Source organism: Acomys russatus, chromosome 6, assembly GCF_903995435.1.
Source record: "Acomys russatus chromosome 6, mAcoRus1.1, whole genome shotgun sequence".
NCBI classification, from domain to species: Eukaryota; Metazoa; Chordata; class Mammalia; order Rodentia; family Muridae; genus Acomys; species Acomys russatus.
In genome coordinates, this window is record NC_067142.1 from 86,288,220 (window position 1) to 86,305,618 (window position 17,399).

At 49.4% G+C, this 17,399-nt stretch overlaps 1 protein-coding gene across 1 annotated transcript in view; it reads left to right on the top strand.

The window, feature by feature from the left end:
• Positions 1-15,782, top strand: part of LOC127191176 (potassium voltage-gated channel subfamily H member 1-like) — a 116,830-nt gene extending 101,048 nt beyond the window's left edge. Inside the window, exon 7 of the mRNA XM_051148382.1 lies at positions 14,572-15,782. Coding sequence (XP_051004339.1) covers positions 14,572-15,429 — 858 coding nt within the window. The 3' untranslated portion in view covers positions 15,430-15,782. The remainder of the gene's footprint in view (positions 1-14,571) is intronic.
• Positions 15,783-17,399: the final 1,617 nt, after the last annotated feature.

The following is a 17,399-nucleotide window of genomic DNA, read 5'->3' on the forward strand; positions in this document are numbered from 1 at the left end:
AGGAGAGAGATGAGAGAGAGAGAGAGAGAGAGAGAGAGAGAGAGAGAGAGAGAGAGAGAGAGAGAGCTCACAAGGAAGTTCATGGAGACCGTGCAGTAGAGTTCAGTTCAATTACGTGCAATTGAGATCATGTAGTTCAGCTCCTGGAGTTCAGAAGCAGTTTTTCTAAGCAGAGCAATTTAGTGAGAAGTGGAGAGAAGCCAGTGTGAATCAGTCAACTTGAGCAGAGTTTTGAGCCAGAACAGCTGGTTGAACCAGCCAGCCAGAGTTCAGAGGGAAAAAAATAACGAGAAAGGGTGAGTTTATTCAGCAGTAAATCTCAGAGCCTGAAAACATTTTTTTAAATTTTAATTTACTATAATTTATTCATATTACATCCTAATTGTTATCCCTTCGCTTGTATCTTCCCACTCCCACCCTCCCTCCCTCTTCCACCCTATTACCTCTCCCTAGACCTCTCACAGAAGGGGTCCTCCACCCCAATATATGGCCACAGCATATCGGGTCTCATCTGGATAGCCTGCTTCCCCTTCCTCTGTGTGCCTCCATACCTCCCCACCAATGGGAAGTGATCAAATCAGGACAACAGAGTTCATGTCAGAGGAGTCCCTGCTCTCACAACCGTGGAACATGAGCTGTCCATTGGATAGACCTGAACAGAGGGCCTAGGTTTACTGCATTGTCCTTGATTGGTGCAACAGTTTGTACAGGCCCCTGTGAGTCCAGATCTGCTGGCCTTGATGGTCTCCTTGTGAGGATCTTTTGTGTTTGGGTGAAAAGTTCTGTAGGTCCATTCGGTTCATGATGTCTGTTAGTGTCGTTATTTATTGCCTTAGCTTCTGTTTCATTGACATATCTTTTGGTCAAAGGGGGTATTGAAGTTTCCCACTATTAATGTATGAGAATTAATGTTTTATTAATTTATTAATGTTTCTTTTATGAATGTTGGTGTCCTTGTATCGATATGTGGTTTAAGCTTTAATAATGTTTCTGTTACAAATGTGGGTGTCCTTGTATTTGGGGCATAGATGTTCAGAATTGTGATGTCATCTTGGTTGAGTTTTTGAGTATGAAGTGTCCTTCCTCGTATCTTTTGATTAATTTCGTTAGATATTAGAAAGTCTATTTTTATTAGATATTACAGTGGCTACTCCAGCTTGCTTGTTGTGTCCATTTTCTTGGAAGACCTTTCTAGCCTTTTACCCTGAGGTAATGTCTATCATCGTGGCTGAGATGTTTCCTGAATGCCGCAGAATGTTGGGTCTTGTTTATGTATCCATTCTGTTAGTCTGAGTCTTTTTATTGGATATTTGAGACCATTGATATTGAGAGAGATTAGTGACCACTGACTCTTAGGTCCTTTGATGTTGGTTGTGGTAGTGTGTTTGTCTGTATGTTGTTTTGTTAAAGTGAACTTATCTATTTACTGTGCTCTCTGGGGTATAGTTAGCCTCTTTCGGGTGGAGTTTCCTTCTAGTATCTTCTGTAAGGCTGTATTTGTGGATAGGCACTGTTTGAATTTGTTTTGTCATGGAATGTCTTGTTTTCTCCATCAACAGTTATTGAGAGCTTCACTGGGTATAGTAGTCTGGCCTGGCCTCTGTGGTCTCTCAGGGGTTGCAGGACCTCTGTCCAGGCCCTTCTGGCTTTAATGGTCTCTGCTGAAAAGCAGGGTGTAATTCTGATAGGTTTGCCATTGTATGTTACTTGGCCTTTTTCCCTTGCTGCTTTTAATATTTTTTCTTTGTTCTGTACATTTTGTGTTTTGATTATTATGTTGTGGGAGGATTTTCTTTTCTAGTCTACTCTATTTTGGTGTTCTATAAACCTCTTGTATGTTTATATACATCTCTTTCTTTAAAATGAGTAAATTTTCTTCTATGATTTTGTTGAAAATATTTTCTGGGCCTTAGAGCCAGGCATCTTCTCTTTCCTCAATTCCTATTATCCTTAGGTTTCATCTTTTCATGGTGTCCTTGATTTCTTGGATGTTTTATGTCAGGAATTTTTCAGATTTAACATTTTCTTTGATGGTTGCATCAACATCTTCCATTCTATCTTTTATACCTGAGGATTCTTTCTCTCTCTCTTGTATTCTGTTGGCAATGTTTACCTCTGCAGTTCCTGTTTCCTTCTCTAAGTTATCTCTTTCCAAGCTTTCCTCAGTTTGTGCTTTTATTATTGTTTCCATTTTAATCTTCAGATCTTGAACTGTTTTATTGATTTCCTTCACCCGATTGCATTTTCCTGAATTTCTTCCAGTGATTTCATTTCTTCTCTATAGGCCTCTGTCGTGGTCTCTCTAAGGTCCTCAGTCTGTTTGGTTGTATCTTCCTGTATTTGTTTACAGATTTTGTTTCCTACATTATCATCTTCATTATGACAGATTTGAAGTCATTTTCTTGTGCTTCAGTTGTGTTTGAGTTTCCAGGACTAATTGCTTTGGGATAACTGTGTTCTGGAGATGTGATATTATTTTGGCTTTTGTGGTTTGTGTTTTTTATGCTGGCTCTTAGTCATCTTGCTATCTCTGGTGGTAGCTTCTGGTGTGGGGGGTGGGGCATGAGCGTAAGAAGGGACACTATGTTTCTTTGCTTTCTCCCACAAAACTCCAATCCCAGGGATGGAGAGATAGCTCAGCTCTTCCATGGAATCTGAGTGAGATTCCAAGCACCCACAGAGGGGCCTTAAAACTATCTATAACTAGTTCCAGGGGACCCAAGGCCTCTGGCTTCTGTGAAAACAGCACACACATGGTTCACATAAACTCATACAAACACACATACGTCCACATAAATCTTTCATATAAAAAGTCTCATCAGAACTGTAGCGTTAGAGCACAGAGCACAGTGGGGGCTGGAGGTAAACTTCAGCACAAAACCAAAGTGTTGGTCTGGAGTCCTGAGCTGAAGGAAGAGCCCTGGCTTCTCATCTTTGCCTCACACGCCTTGGTGAGTGCCGGCACAGAGAGCAAGATTAAAACGCTCAGATTAGAACACACAGCAGATGTATATGGAACACAACAGGTCACAATGAAAAAAAATGATCAAAAATATGAAAGAGCTTTATGTGTTGGAAAACAATGTGTTGCAGAAAATTTAAAACAACACAAAGCCCAGAAGATAAGTCAGAGGGATATTTCCAACGGTAATAAAATGATAAGATAGAAGGGGAAGGAGTGAGATCTGTGCTACATCTCAGCTCATAGAACTTCAAAGATAAGGCAAAAGAAAAGAAAAAAAAAACATCAAACAAAATAATACTTCAGAACCAAAGAACAAGAATCCTCGGCTTGTCCGAGCATCAGATGTACAGCTGCTTGGATGAAATCTATATCAAAGCACACGGTTGATAAGTGCTGGAACTTTGGGGAAAAATAAGTAAATAAAAACCTTCCAGAGAGACACACATTCTGCCCAGGGGCTTGGTAGTCAGTGTGTGTCACTCTCAGTCATCGCCCTGACACATGGTTAGACCAGTGGACCATTTTCTTCATGACTTGATGGGAAATAAAATTACGCTATATTGGTTTCTTCTCTCATCACTGTGACAAAATGCCTAGCAGAATTGCTTAGGAAGAAAGGGTTCATTTGATTTACATTTCGAGGGTGCAGTCATCATGATGGGCAAGACAGCCCATTGATTGTTCACTCCACAAGGCTGGGTGCCATGGTAGTCCCAGTCTGGCACTGAAAACCAGCGAGGTTCCTGGAGAGCTGCCGGTCCTTAGTCTGTGATGGAAACCTGGAAAAACCAAGACCAGCAAAGGAAGCATGCACAGAATTAACAGCGAAAATCAGCTCAATTCTACAGTGAGAGGAGAGGCCAAGGGTTCTAAAGGCAAAAGTTCTGTCTCCTGCTCTGCCTTTCTACCTGGCTGCTACCGGAAGGCAGCACACACAACCTGTGGCGGGCCTTCCCACCTCAGTTAAAACAGTCAAGACAACTCTGTAGGTGAGCCTTCTTACTCAGGTGACATAAAACCAAATACCACAGCCATCTAGATCTGTTACCCATAAACCCCCTCTCCTTCCCAGAAACCCCTTCCTCTATACATGTTAGTTCCACATACCAAAGCTTCCAGAACCTTCCAAAATAGTGGCACCGGCTGGAGATGAAATGGTGAAACATGAGCCTATAGGACAATTCACATTTACGGCACGTGCCAGAAGTCTTGTAGCTAACCTAGTATTGACTGAAAGTAACGATACAGTGGTCATGAGAGCTGGGGATTAGGGTGCTGGGAGATAAGCCAGGCCTTGAAGGTCCTGCTATAGTGTCTCCAATTCCTGCTTGTTTGCTTGCGTGGAGTGGTGCTTCCTGGGAACAGCTGCTCAGCCTCAGGGCTCTGGTGCCCTCACTGTGAAGGTGCCCCTGGTCCTTTGCCCAGGTTATAAGACTGTCCCTTCCATTGAATCAGTCACACATAAGGGCCACCTTCTCAGTGTAAAGAAAGCAAGACTTTAGGTGAGTATGACACAGGGCAGACACAGCGTTGGTGACCGTTAGTGGGCAATGTGTCATCTGAACCTTGTTCATTCATCGGCCATCCAGTAGAGGACCCTGACCTCTCTACGGTGAGTATAGGAATGGTATAGAAAAACACATTTTGGAGAGAGAAGGTAGGTTCAAATCTAGAAACAGAGTCTGTGGGTGGAGACCCGCCTGCAGCATCAGGCTTGCCTATGTGGTTTGTGACATAGTGGGGCAGGAGGCGATAATGGTGCAAAAGGTGCATGTGAGATGTGCAGCCTGTGTTGTTTCTCTAGTGAGACTCAGAGGGGAAGTAAGCCCCATTTCACGTGAGATGTGCAGCCTGTGTTGTTTCTCTAGTGAGACTCAGAGGGGAAGTAAGCCCCATTTCACGTGAGATGTGCAGCCTGTGTTGTTTCTCTAGTGAGACTCAGAGGGGAAGTAAGCCCCATTTCACGTGAGATGTGCAGCCTGTGTTGTTTTCTCTAGTGAGACTCAGAGGGGAAGTAAGCCCCATTTCACGTGAGATGTGCAGCCTGTGTTGTTTCTCTAGTGAGACTCAGAGGGGAAGTAAGCCCCATTTCACGTGAGATGTGCAGCCTGTGTTGTTTCTCTAGTGAGACTCAGAGCGGAAGTAGCTGCTGCCGTGACCCCTCTGAGACAGAGCTCCACCCACAGGCTTGCAGGTCAGAGAAGTGTGACCGGCCCCCAGCTCGGCTCCAGCACCCTCCTTTCTATCTATAATACCTTGCCCCAGGTGCTCTGCAGCCTGTTGAGTTCACATACAGCATGCTTCTGCAGACCTGATCAACACGGTCACCATGCCACAGTCTGGGCTCCAGCACATCCTCATGAGATTAGGAGATACCAGGGCTCATTTCTCTGACAATTTAATGCCTCTTGTTCCCTTTTCTGCTCTTGTTTTCAATTTCATTTTGCATCTCATCGAGGCTTTTCTGCAAGTCTCCTGTCTTCCCTTCATCTCATCATTGGATTTTCTCTTGGAGTCCCTGTCCCTCTCAGGTACCCTGTGCTCCTGCAACTGGGACTGATTTCTACATCACTAAACCCTTCCTGCCCCCAGCCCTCTGGGGATGCCCCACAGATCCAGCTGGGCGGACATTGCCCCTCTGGAGCTCAGCTACATGGGGCTGGATTCTGAGTCTCGCTAGATCTAGCACCATCGGAGTTGTATGGTGGGTCACCTATGGGCATGGGACCCAAGAACAAATCTGTCCTGATCCTTTCTTGATGGCCACACTGGGTCCACTCCAGCACCCAAGGCCAATTTTCCAGTGGACACTCCAGCCTTCCTTTCTGCAGTGGATTCAAAACTAACTCTAGCCATTGTGTGTATTTAGAAGAGGACCAGACTCCATAGGCTGTACCCACTTACCGTGGACGCAAGATGAGATAGCACATGAAAATTAAAGCAGAGCAACCTGACCACTTGATAAGCACCCTAAGATCCTAATCTCGCATCAGATGACTCTTGAAACTTAAAGTACCACTTGCCCAGATGCTCCAATAAGTATATTCCTGTTCTGAGCATAGGCTTTCCTGGCCTGTGGTTGATGGAGACAGAAGAGGTCATTGGCATGGTTGCATTTGACAGACTGTGTGGCCAGACACTTTCAGGGAGGGGTTGGTCCCTAGTCCTGACTGTCGGCCAACAGTAGGACACACAGTTCTCACTGGGGTAGCGAGTGGCAGAAGCATGGTGCTCAGCCCTTCTCTGTCCACCCAGGCATATGGGAACATGCGTTTGGGGAGACCTTCTGTTACATTCACTGCCCACACCGGGAGTCAGGCATTGAAAACATGCACCTGTGTATCCCAAGACTGAACAGAGAAAGACGAGGCTGAGGTCCTAGCCCAGCTGCATCTCCTCATCAGTTCTCAAAGGAGCTCATATAGAGCCCAACATGGCCTCAAAGCCAGGTACAAGGTCCCTGCCTGGGTTCTCCCATGGTCAAGTACCTCAATGCACAGCAGTGGTACACTTGCTACTTTGGCTCTTACAGAGAAGGTGAGGATGCTCCCTTGGGTGGCTTTGATAAATCACTCCATGCACAAGACATCCAAGGCTTAGAAAGATCAGACAGCGCCAGGTCTGCGCCAGCACATGGGGGCAGGCACCCACACTGGGCTCTTGCCAATATCTCTGCTGGCTCTTGGATATGTAAAGATAAACACTGAAGCCAGAGACCCCAGATCCAAGCCTTAGATGGGGCACCGGAAAGACGATCACAGGAACAGGTGGTGAAGGGAACCTGTGCTGCGGTTTTCCCGGTTTTTCTGTGAGGGCCGCCTGGGGTGCCACCACTGAGTGGCTTAAATAAACAGAATGGATTCTTGGGAGTTTTGCAGGCAAGAAGTCTAACACCAGGGCTTCTGTGAAGGAAGTGACCCACATATTGTGAAAGAACCTTTTCCTTTCCCCAAAGTACTAATATTCTTTAAGCAGAGAGGCCTAGGGCAGGGGGCCAGGCAAGGACTTCCAGCCATTGCTCTACTACTATTCATGGCCTTGGGAATGACCTTCTCCACCTCCTCATCTGAAGGTCATTCTCTGCTTTTAGGACTTGCTGTTAGGGTGGCAAGAGAGCACACCTGTCACACTTACCCAAATCCTTCACCCTTTGTCCTATTTCCAACTGAGCCTTCTGGAATCATGTCCAGGGTCACCCCCACAAAGAGTGACTAATTGCTGATGCATTCACTGAGCAGGCATCCTACCTAGTCCTAGAGATAGCCCTAGAAGATGTATCACCTGCTGTGACAGATGAGGACGCTGAGACTTGGGGACCCATGTCTCACGCCCCAAATGATGCCTAGGGCATGTGCTCACACTGCGGTCCATCACTGATGCTGACTTCGTGAGCTCATCATCATCTGACTTCTGCATCCTGGCATCCCTGGGGCAAGGCTGTGCTTCGTCCCCTCCAGTCTCAGGTCCCGGGAATACTGTCTAAGCTCAGAGCACTGCCCTGGTCTCTTTGGTGCTTCCTCCACTTTTTGAGGCTCAGAGCATCCAAAGTTCTGGGCAGTAGAATATTCCCAAGGCTGTTGAAGGAAAAAAAAAAAAATAGCATAGCATTTGATTCTGCAGTAAATGGAAGGACTTGAGAGGTAGCTTTTTCAAAATCAAAGTCCTGCCAGTTGCCTTCTTATCAGCCTATCTGTAGTTTGTTTTTTCCACATTTTAAGTTTCTTAAATGGCCCAGTTTGTAAATCTTGTTTTATGTTCTACTACAAAACAAGGCAGGGTTACTAATGGAAGGCTTGTGGCCCTGGGGAGAGAGGAGGTTGGGCTTTCTGCCACCTTATGTTAGGACGAGCCACCTACATAAAGGAGAGGCCCTGTAAGGGAGGGTCCCCTGCAGGGAAGGAGCCCTCTGTGTGAGAGAGCTGCCCCATGGGATGCCCTGTGGGAGAAGCTATCTGAGCAGGGGCCCCATAGACAGGAAGTACTTACTGTGTATTGCTGGGCCCTGGGTGTTAACACTTCAGAGAGCAAGATAGATTTTCATAGTTTAAGGAAAGATTACTGAAAAATGATCCCAAGGACTGACTGGCCTGTCCAGTCATCCTTCAGGGACCAGAGGCTGGGACATTTATTGGAACACTCACGCATAGACACACAAACACAGGTATACACACACAGAGAGACAGACACAGATACACACACACACACACACACACACACACATTTTGCATTGCAGGCAGAGAGGCGCACAAGGTCGTGGGGAAGGGCCGTGGCCAATCTTATGGGGCATTTTTCCAACTGAGATCCTTTCTTCATAGATGACACTAGCTTGTGTCAAGTTGACGAAACACTAAGCACAAGCACGTAGCCCCTGCTCAGGGGAGGCACTGCGAGAGGACATGGTTTACTGTTGTTCTACAGCTGGAACTCTCTTTATTTAAGCTATTTGCTTGCTCCTACTTGGGTGACACTCATCTTTGTGGTGTCGAGGCTCCAGCTGGTCCACTGCCCTCCCAGGCTGGCTTTTCCTTTGTGTGTATGGCTGGGAGCCTCTTGTACAGCAACTTTGAGGGGTCTCCTGATCTCCTGGGGCTAGTCTTCGCTGTCACTTGAGTAGGGATCAGATCTGTCAGAGGCTGGATCCTTCTCAATGTATGTATGTATGTATGATGCTTTGTGTGTGTACGTGTTCATGTGTCTGTACACATATTTGGGTTAACGTGTGTGCGCGCGGGGATCCTCCTGTCTGTACCTCCAGCCACAGGGCTTATGCACCCGGATGCCCAGCCTCTTGATGTGGGTGCTGGGCATTGAACCCGGATCTTCTTGTCTACGTGAAATCACTGTATGGATGTATCCCTCTCTCTAGCCCTGTGACCCTCCTTTGAGGCAGCCAGAAGAAGAGGTCCATTGTTCTGACTTACCTCAGACCACAATTGGTTGATGTTTTCAAACAGAGTTAAAAATATTTGCTCACAAAGCCTTGCAGCCTAAGGACCTGTGTGTCAACCAGGTCAGCTCAATGGCCACATATTAACAAATTCCTAGGCTCAGGCCATCGCTCGGTGCAGTGTCAGAAGGACCTGAGATGCGTGAGTGGACACAGTGGCCATCCCTGCTCTGAGGACTTCCTGTTTCCCAACATTTTAGTAAGACTGGGGATGTGCCACATTCAGCTTGGGTCTCCCATGCCTAACCTGTGAGGCAAGAGAAAACACGTACACATGAGTGGGAAGGATTCCGGCTGTCCTTCACTGCAGCAGAGGGGCAGCCATAAGCGGGAAGTACTCCGGCTGTCCCTCGTTGCCAGCAGAGGGGCGGCTAGTCTCCAGAGCTGGGTCTTTCTGGTGAATGATTATGGATCTCTGCATAGTCCCCAGCGCCTCTCTGTTGAACAGTCTCTTAAGTTTATGTCTTTTGAAGGAAATGGCATAGGCCACACATGCTAAAGTCTAACGGTCCATGTGACACTGAGCAGCTCACTACTTCAGCTTCTCCTGCTGTCACACTGTAGTGGTGACTCCTGCATGCACGCCTCACAGGAAACGTGGCACGTTAGCTGCTTTTCTGTCTCTGTGAGAAAACATCACAGCCAGAAGAGACTTGTGGAAGAAGGCTAATTTTGGCTTACAGTTCTGGAGAGACGGGAGCCCACCATGGCAGGGAAGTGGCAGCTGGTGGCCAACTAGGATGCCAGAGCAGAAACGTGCGAGCTCACATCAGCTGTAAGCGTGAGAAACAGAGAATCCAGAAGGAGGGCCCAAGTGATACACTTCCTCCAGCAAGGCTGTACCCCAAAGTGTTCCCCACAAACTGTGCCACCGGCTGAGGAACATGTGTTTGCGGAGGAAGAGAGGTGGCATTTAAACCATGTGGCTTCTATGAGATAGTGCTCTTGAACATGTGTCCTAAACTGTAACATGCTACCAGAACACAGGACAAGTTATTAAAATCACTAACTGCATTTAGAGGGGGACTTTGAAGTTATCTAGTCATTTCCAAAGTAATTTCTTGGGTTATGGAAACTTTTCTTGATTTTTTTTTTGTTGTTGTTGTTGTTACTGTTTTTGAGACAAGGTTTCTCTGTGCAGCCTTGGTTGTTCTGGAATTCACTCTGGAGACCAGGCTGGCATCGAACTCACAGAGATCCTCCTGCCTCTGCTTCCCTGGGTGCTGAGATTGAAGGTGTGCGCCACCACCGCTTTGTTTTCTTTCTTGATTTCTTATAAGGAAGCCCATAGGAACAAGCTTGACATTCAAGCAATGGAGCATGGGGACAGGTTCAGGGAAGTGTCTGGAACTTCCCTGTTCAGCATGTGGAACTTCAGCCATCAAACTCCCCAGACAACCCCTTCCCGTGAAACTGGATGCTCTTCTCTAGGAAGATCTACGTTTATACAAAAGGAAAATTCAAGAACCGTTGTCCTCATTCCAAAAAATTAAATATATATTAGCCCTCCTTCTAAATATCCCCTCCCTGAGTTCATGTAAGAGTCTGAAAACCAGTCAGACAGATAATGTTGTCAGTGACAGTGGGTCTGAGGTGACAAGAGGTAACAGTGGAAGTCCTTCTGGAGTTTACACAGGACACGTCACTTCAGGAGCCTATGTGCTGTGCACAGAACAAGTCTGCCTGCCATCTCCTCCTTCCCCACTGGAGCATGCACATGAGAAGCAGATTTTAAGGGACATGTGGATAGCATCCTACGCAGGACATGGACTTCACAAGTGGGAGTGGCCATAACTCAGGCACTGCCATGTTTGTTGACTTCGCAGTCATTTAGTGAGTGCTGTAGATGCTGGGTATGGTGCCAAGGTGGAAAACATAACTTTTCTGCCTTCACAGAGCTTCTGTCTGAAAGAAAGTGGCCAATAGGAAAGGGCTTCTCACCATGGGTTGCAGTGGGTGTGGCTGCCTGCTGCTTGGTACCATCAGGATGAGTTTCCTGGCTGGGACAGGAAACGATAAACAAATACAGCGGGTGCACCCCCATAAACTGAGGGAACTCTAGGAAACACTCTTCATTTGAAAGACAGGACCCAGGCTCTATTTTCAGCACCTGTGTGGCTGCTAATGAGCATCTGTCACTCCAGTTCCAGAGGATCCTACGCCCTCTTCTGGCCTCCATGGGCATTGCATGCACATGGCCTACAGATTCACAGGCAGGCAAAACACCCATGCGCACAAAGTAAATACATCTAGATAAAGGAAATCCCGAATTCAGTTTTCCTCTTGGGTGTGCGTAACATACATTTGCACACTCAGGCTCCAAAAAGCCCTACAATAAAGCAAGCCCTGCCCACCCCATAGCACTTCAAACGCCTCAGGAACCCTTTGTGAGGGCTGGGAAGCCATGCTTTCCACCGGAGCCTTACGTGCACAGAAGGTATTTTGAGTTACAGCGCTGAATGTCTTGGCCACCGCTGTGGAGGCACATTCTTGCCTTGGGGAAATGTGAGTGTCTCTGAGCAGATGGAGGAGTGCTGTGCCTGGTGACACAGGCCTCACTGTCACCAGGCACACGCAGCCAGCCCTATCTACTTTATCTAAAATGCTCGTCAAAATGCATGGTCATGACTGCCACTGGCACGGATCCCACTAATGACTTCAAACCAGCAGCTGAAATGGGAAAGTGTCCTCAATTGCACATCAGTCAAGCAGCCAGGACATATCAGCCCTGAAGGACCCCTTAGCCTTGTCGCTGGGGAGGACGTGGGTGCTGCTGTCCAGAGGGCTGCACTTCGGTTCCCCTGCCTGTTAATGGAGATGGGGTGTGCAGATGGGCAGCCTCTGGCCTCCGTAGGAGGACACTGCGGAAGACACCAGGTGCTTCCCAAGCAGGACGTATGGTCTTGAAGACCCGGATCCCAAGGACAGGCCCTGGCTGGAGTGCTGAGCTGACCCAGGCCATCTCTTCTTATGCCATCTGGGTCAGTCCCAGCCCATTCGCTGAAGGGCACAGCATCACACCCCTCCCTGGATACTCACTATGGATGCTTTTAAGCCTTGAAAAGCCTACCTGACCCTGATGTGCAACCTCCCGGGGTGAGTTCTTGGTGCCAGGAGAACTCCACTCCGCTGCCCTAGCACAGCTCATCTGAAGCATCAAGGGCTGCCCTGACTTTCCACACAGAGCAGCGGTGTGTTCCGAGCCAACCCTTTGACCTCTGTGATGTTACATCTCCAGGTCAGAGGCATACTCCCCTTACCTGTCTTCATCACTTATCCTACAATATGAATCGAGGGCATCCTAAGCACTGCCAAGAACTAATGGTGGACAAAGCAGACAGGCGCTGTCTTCTTAGGTCAGGTAATAAGAAAGAAAGTTAAAGTCAAAGGTAATGGGGCCTGCAGTGTCCTGCTCTGAGCCCGTGGGGCTCTCACGGAGAAATACAAACAACTGGTGTCCTGTTCAGGAAGACTGGAAACCCACTCAGCCTGGCTCACCTGGAAAAGGCCACAGAATGGGGAGACAAGCTAGCAATTGAGATGCTGTCAAATTTAGGACAGTAGCTAACTCCAGTGGCAGCATACTCTCATCTGCTTCCTCTCCACGCAGCCACCGTCTCTGGTCCCTGTGGAAGAGTCTCCATTACTAGCAACATGCCTCCAAGACTGAGAATGAGGGCAGCAGAGCGGGGCGAATACAAAACATTTCAGAACCACAAAGCAAGAGGATTGGTTGAGCCTGCTGGGGTGAGGCGGGTTTTCTGCAGGTCAATTGCTCCTAGGGGACTTAACAACTTGACCGAAACCTGTGCAGAGTCACGAAGGTGCAGGGCTGCCACTCACCCCGTCCAGAGCGTGGGGAGCTGGTGACAGTTGCTCAGCCCTCTGATCTTGGTTGGCCATAGCTGGCTTTCCCTGGTGGTCTCGGAGTGGGCAGGACTCTTCTGAGTGCCCTGGCTCATATAGGTCTAGGCAGCTCATGAGCTGGGGCCCAGGACAAGGCAAAGGGAACAGCACCCCAGCTGGTGGAGGCAAGAACAAGTTTGGGAATAAACAGGAGAAGTGCTGCCCAGCATGGACCAGAAAGCCACCAAATGGGGACTGATACAGGCTAAACGCAAGTAGCCTCATGATGTGACACCTACCTACCTGCCACTGACCTTGGTGTGACGCCGTCTAGTGAAAGGTGCTTTGACCAAGAAGTCATGGCAGAGGCAGCAGCCAGTGGCACTGAGAGTTGGTTGACCACTAGTGTCAAGCTGTCTGTGTTTATTGGGGTTGTCCATGTTGAATGGGTCAAAACCGTCTTGTTGGGCATATGTGAAAACCTGCTGAGTGCTGGAGAGAGTGCTGGGCCAGAGCCCTTACAGGAGGTGAGGCAAGCTGTGATTCACGTACACCTGGCTTGAAGGAATGGGGACAACAGAACTAAGTGCTATCACACAGTCACCCCACAAGTACATTTCTCCTGCTTTAGTGACGATGTTGAGAAATGCAAGTAAGGCACCGCTCTGATGGCACTTGGACTTAAGCCAGTTTGTCTGACTCCAAAGGCATGCTGCCACATGTGCCTCACCAAGATCTGGGGGCCTGGGACAAGTCCTAGGACAGATTCATGGCTGGTCTGGGGTGTCCTGCAGAGGGCACAGGTGCTCCAGGTGAGGAAAATGGAGGAGCTATCCCTCCACACCTCAAGGTGCGCTCATAGGAAGATGACAGCCCACCCAGGTGGCTCCCACAGGGTCAGAGCATGTCCTGGGGTCTAACTGCCACTGTGACGTAATGGGAAGGACACAATCCTCAGGGCTCAGTTGCTGGCCCAGAAGGACACTTGCCACTGTGTGTACTAGAGCTGGTCTCAAGGGACCATCTGAATGAAGTCATTGTCTTCAGTGACATGGCGGCTGTCCAACAGATCTGGGATTCCATGGCTCGGGTACAAGACCCATATAGACAGCTAACTATATTAGGTGACGCTTAGACACACTGGCTCTTGCTTTCATCATTTCTAAATTGGGATGCTGTGTGTCCCAGTGACCTTGCAATAAGGAATGTATAAGGCAACACAAAGATGCCTATGAACTGCCAAAACAAGTGGGTGTTATTGTTATGACAATAACAAGGTCAGGGGTCTTTGCTCTTAGGTTAACCCAGAGAGACTAGTGTTTAATTGTCATAGCCGCCCACTGACCATCCCAACAGTACCCCAGGAAGGAAGTTAACGTTCTTACCCTGCAGCGTGCTTCAGACTAAAGATGTTTGAACTCTTGTGATCAGAATCCCTAGGACATTCCAATCTTAGAGGTTCAAGGCCGTTCCCTCTGACGAGGGGAAAGGAAAGTGGTTTCCAGCCTTTTGGCCATCCTAGGAGGATGCAGTTCAGCAGCCTGCCTCTCGCATGAAGGTGGGCTCTGCGCCTCCTGAGCAGGGCAGCAGTGAGAGCCAATGCTTGGATGTTGAAGAGCTAGAACCAGGTCAGGAGAAGATAGGGGATGGCAGCCAGTCAGGAGGAATGGTCCTGAGGCCTTGCAGGGCTGTGGATGTGCTTGCGGCCCTTGATGGCCGGTGTCTGACTGCACTGGCAGGGTGACTTGCCATCTGGAGCTCCTTCCAGCTAACAAAGGATGTCCTCTCTCTCTCTCTCTCTCTCCCCCTCCAGATTGTGTTCCGGAAGATCAGTGATGTAAAGCGAGAAGAGGAGGAGCGGATGAAGCGAAAGAATGAGGCTCCCCTTGTCCTGCCTCCCGACCACCCTGTCAGGAGACTTTTCCAACGGTTCCGGCAGCAGAAAGAAGCTAGGCTGGCAGCAGAGCGAGGTGGCCGGGACCTGGATGACGTGGACGTGGAGAAGGGCAACGCCCTCACGGACCATACCTCAGCCAACCACAGCCTGGTGAAAGCCAGCGTGGTCACAGTGCGCGAGAGCCCTGCCACGCCTGTGTCCTTCCAAGCAGCCTGCACCTCCACAGTGTCGGACCACGCCAAGCTGCACGCACCAGGATCTGAGTGCCTGGGCCCCAAGGCGGGCAGTGGCGACTGTGCCAAGCGCAAAGGCTGGGCCCGCTTCAAAGATGCCTGTGGGAGAAGTGAGGACTGGAGCAAGGTATCCAAGGCAGAGTCCATGGAGACACTGCCCGAGAGGACAAAGGCGTCAGGCGAGGCCACACTGAAGAAGACAGACTCCTGTGACAGCGGCATCACCAAGAGCGACCTGCGCTTGGACAATGTGGGTGAGGCCAGGAGTCCCCAGGACCGGAGCCCCATCTTGGCTGAGGTCAAGCATTCTTTCTACCCCATCCCCGAGCAGACACTGCAGGCCACAGTTCTGGAGGTAAAACACGAGCTAAAAGAGGACATTAAGGCCTTGAACGCCAAGATGGCCGCCATTGAGAAACAGCTCTCCGAGGTACTCAGGGTACTAATGTCCAGAGGGCCCCCCCAGTCTCCTCAGGAGACGTGCGAGCTCTCCAGGCCCCAGTCCCCAGAGTCAGACAGAGACATTTTTGGAGCAAGCTGAGAGGATCATTTCAAAACAAACAAGTCAAAGACAAAAGCCTGTCCCTTTGCCCTTGACACCCCCACCATACCACCCACATGACCAACAACTTTCGAAGTAGGCTTCTCCTGACAGGAAGTCAAAGTGGGACCAGGTGGCATAGGTGCGGATGTGTGGTCTCTGGAAAATAGAAGAGGGGACATGGCGGGGTACCCCACCTGGGAGATGGCAGCTGCACCTAAACAGCCACTGACAGCTATGGAAGAAGGGGTGTGCTAATCTACCTAAAGAGCATTTCCTTTAAAATGTTTTACCAACGTGATGTTTGTGAAAGAGTAAAACTCCCAGGAAGGGGCATCAGCCTGGTACAAACTGGTGAGCCCCAGAATCCCTCAAGAGAAGACTATACTAGGCTTCTTTACCAAGACCCCTGAAGGCCACGACAGGCACGGGACTTCCGGGCATTCACCACCCGTGTCTGACAGCACCGCCTGTTTTCCTACTCCTGTCGTTTGTAACAAGCTTGCAATAAGGGGAGCTCAATGGACCGAGAGCCTTCCCACTCCGATGGTGGAGCATCAGGTGCTGGGCCATGGTCAAACAGGCTGGGCTCCTCAGGTTTCCTTGCCCAGAAGATGTGAGGCGAGGGTCAGGGCTGGAGAGGGCCCTCGGCTCTGAGCAGGCTCTGGTGTGTGGTCAACAGCTTGCTCCTGACATGGAAGCTCCCAGACCCCAGGTGACCCTCTGGCACTGCGCCATGCTTAAGCCTTGTGACACAAGCTTCTCTGCTTCTCCCCCGACCTTTTCTGCAAGCTTGCCCATGGCTTTCCTCAGGGTGTGGGGCGTTGACAGGAGGAGGCAGGAGCCCAGCATTGCTTTCCTAACAAAGCAGACACACACACACACACACACACACACACACACACACACACACACACACACACACAAAACCTCAAAAAATGATTGTAGCAAGTACCAGGTTTCTATTTTGATTCCCATAGGAACTTTTGTCCAGTGCTTGGGGTCATTAGAGGACACATGGGAGCCACACTTAGCCTTATTTGAAAGCCAACCCATTTCCTACTCTAATGACAGGACCATGGTTACTCTCTGTGTGTTGAGCTGGGGGACGTGGCAGTGGGATGTGGTCTAGGGGAAGGTTGGGACTCAGAGCTGTGGCCACAGGGCCATCTCTGTGCCATATTCCCACATCATAATGCTCAAGGGACACTCGCTGCCTCGGTCACTTGAGGTCAGATTGGTTGGGCTTCTCTCAATAGCATCAGGCAGGACAGAGGAGCTATCTCAGATGCACATCTGGAGGAGTAGCAGGGGTGTAGCCCTGCCAGGTGAGCCTGGACGCTCAGCTCAGGGCAACGAGTAACACGGGTACCTTGCTTCGCAGTGCTTTGATCAGCATCTTGAACCTGATGTTCACAGCCTGCCCTACCAAAGATGGTTAGTGTTCTGCTTGCCGGCCATGGCACACGCTGGGACGTGATGCATGGCAGTCTGTACAGATGGGTGGCCCTGGGAAACCAAGGGTGGGACACATGTAGCTTTTCACACAGTGCTTAAAGGCTGGCCCATGACATCCCTAGACCAAGACAGGGCAGCATTCAAAGACAGCCCTGTGGTGGCTCTGGGTAAAGCTAGGCCCACAGTCTCTTGAGATGTTTGCTGCCAACCACCCCTTGGAGAAGAGACTGGGAGCACTGGAGTCAGACGTGCCATCTGCCACTGAATGTCCCATAAGGACATGCCTCACACGTACTCTCTGGCCTGGTTCCAAAGTTTAGGAGACGCTCAGCTTCAGCTCGGTGGGCCTCATGGTCATGCAACACCCGGCCTCAGAAGCCCCTGCTCCTGGAAGTGTTTCTGGAGCTCTCTGGGACTTAATGGCCCTCTAGCACCTTGCCAGCCAGTGGGGAAGCAAAGGCTGCTGCCCCTTGACAGCTCTGTCTGAGGTGGGTGAACTTCCTTAAGATGTA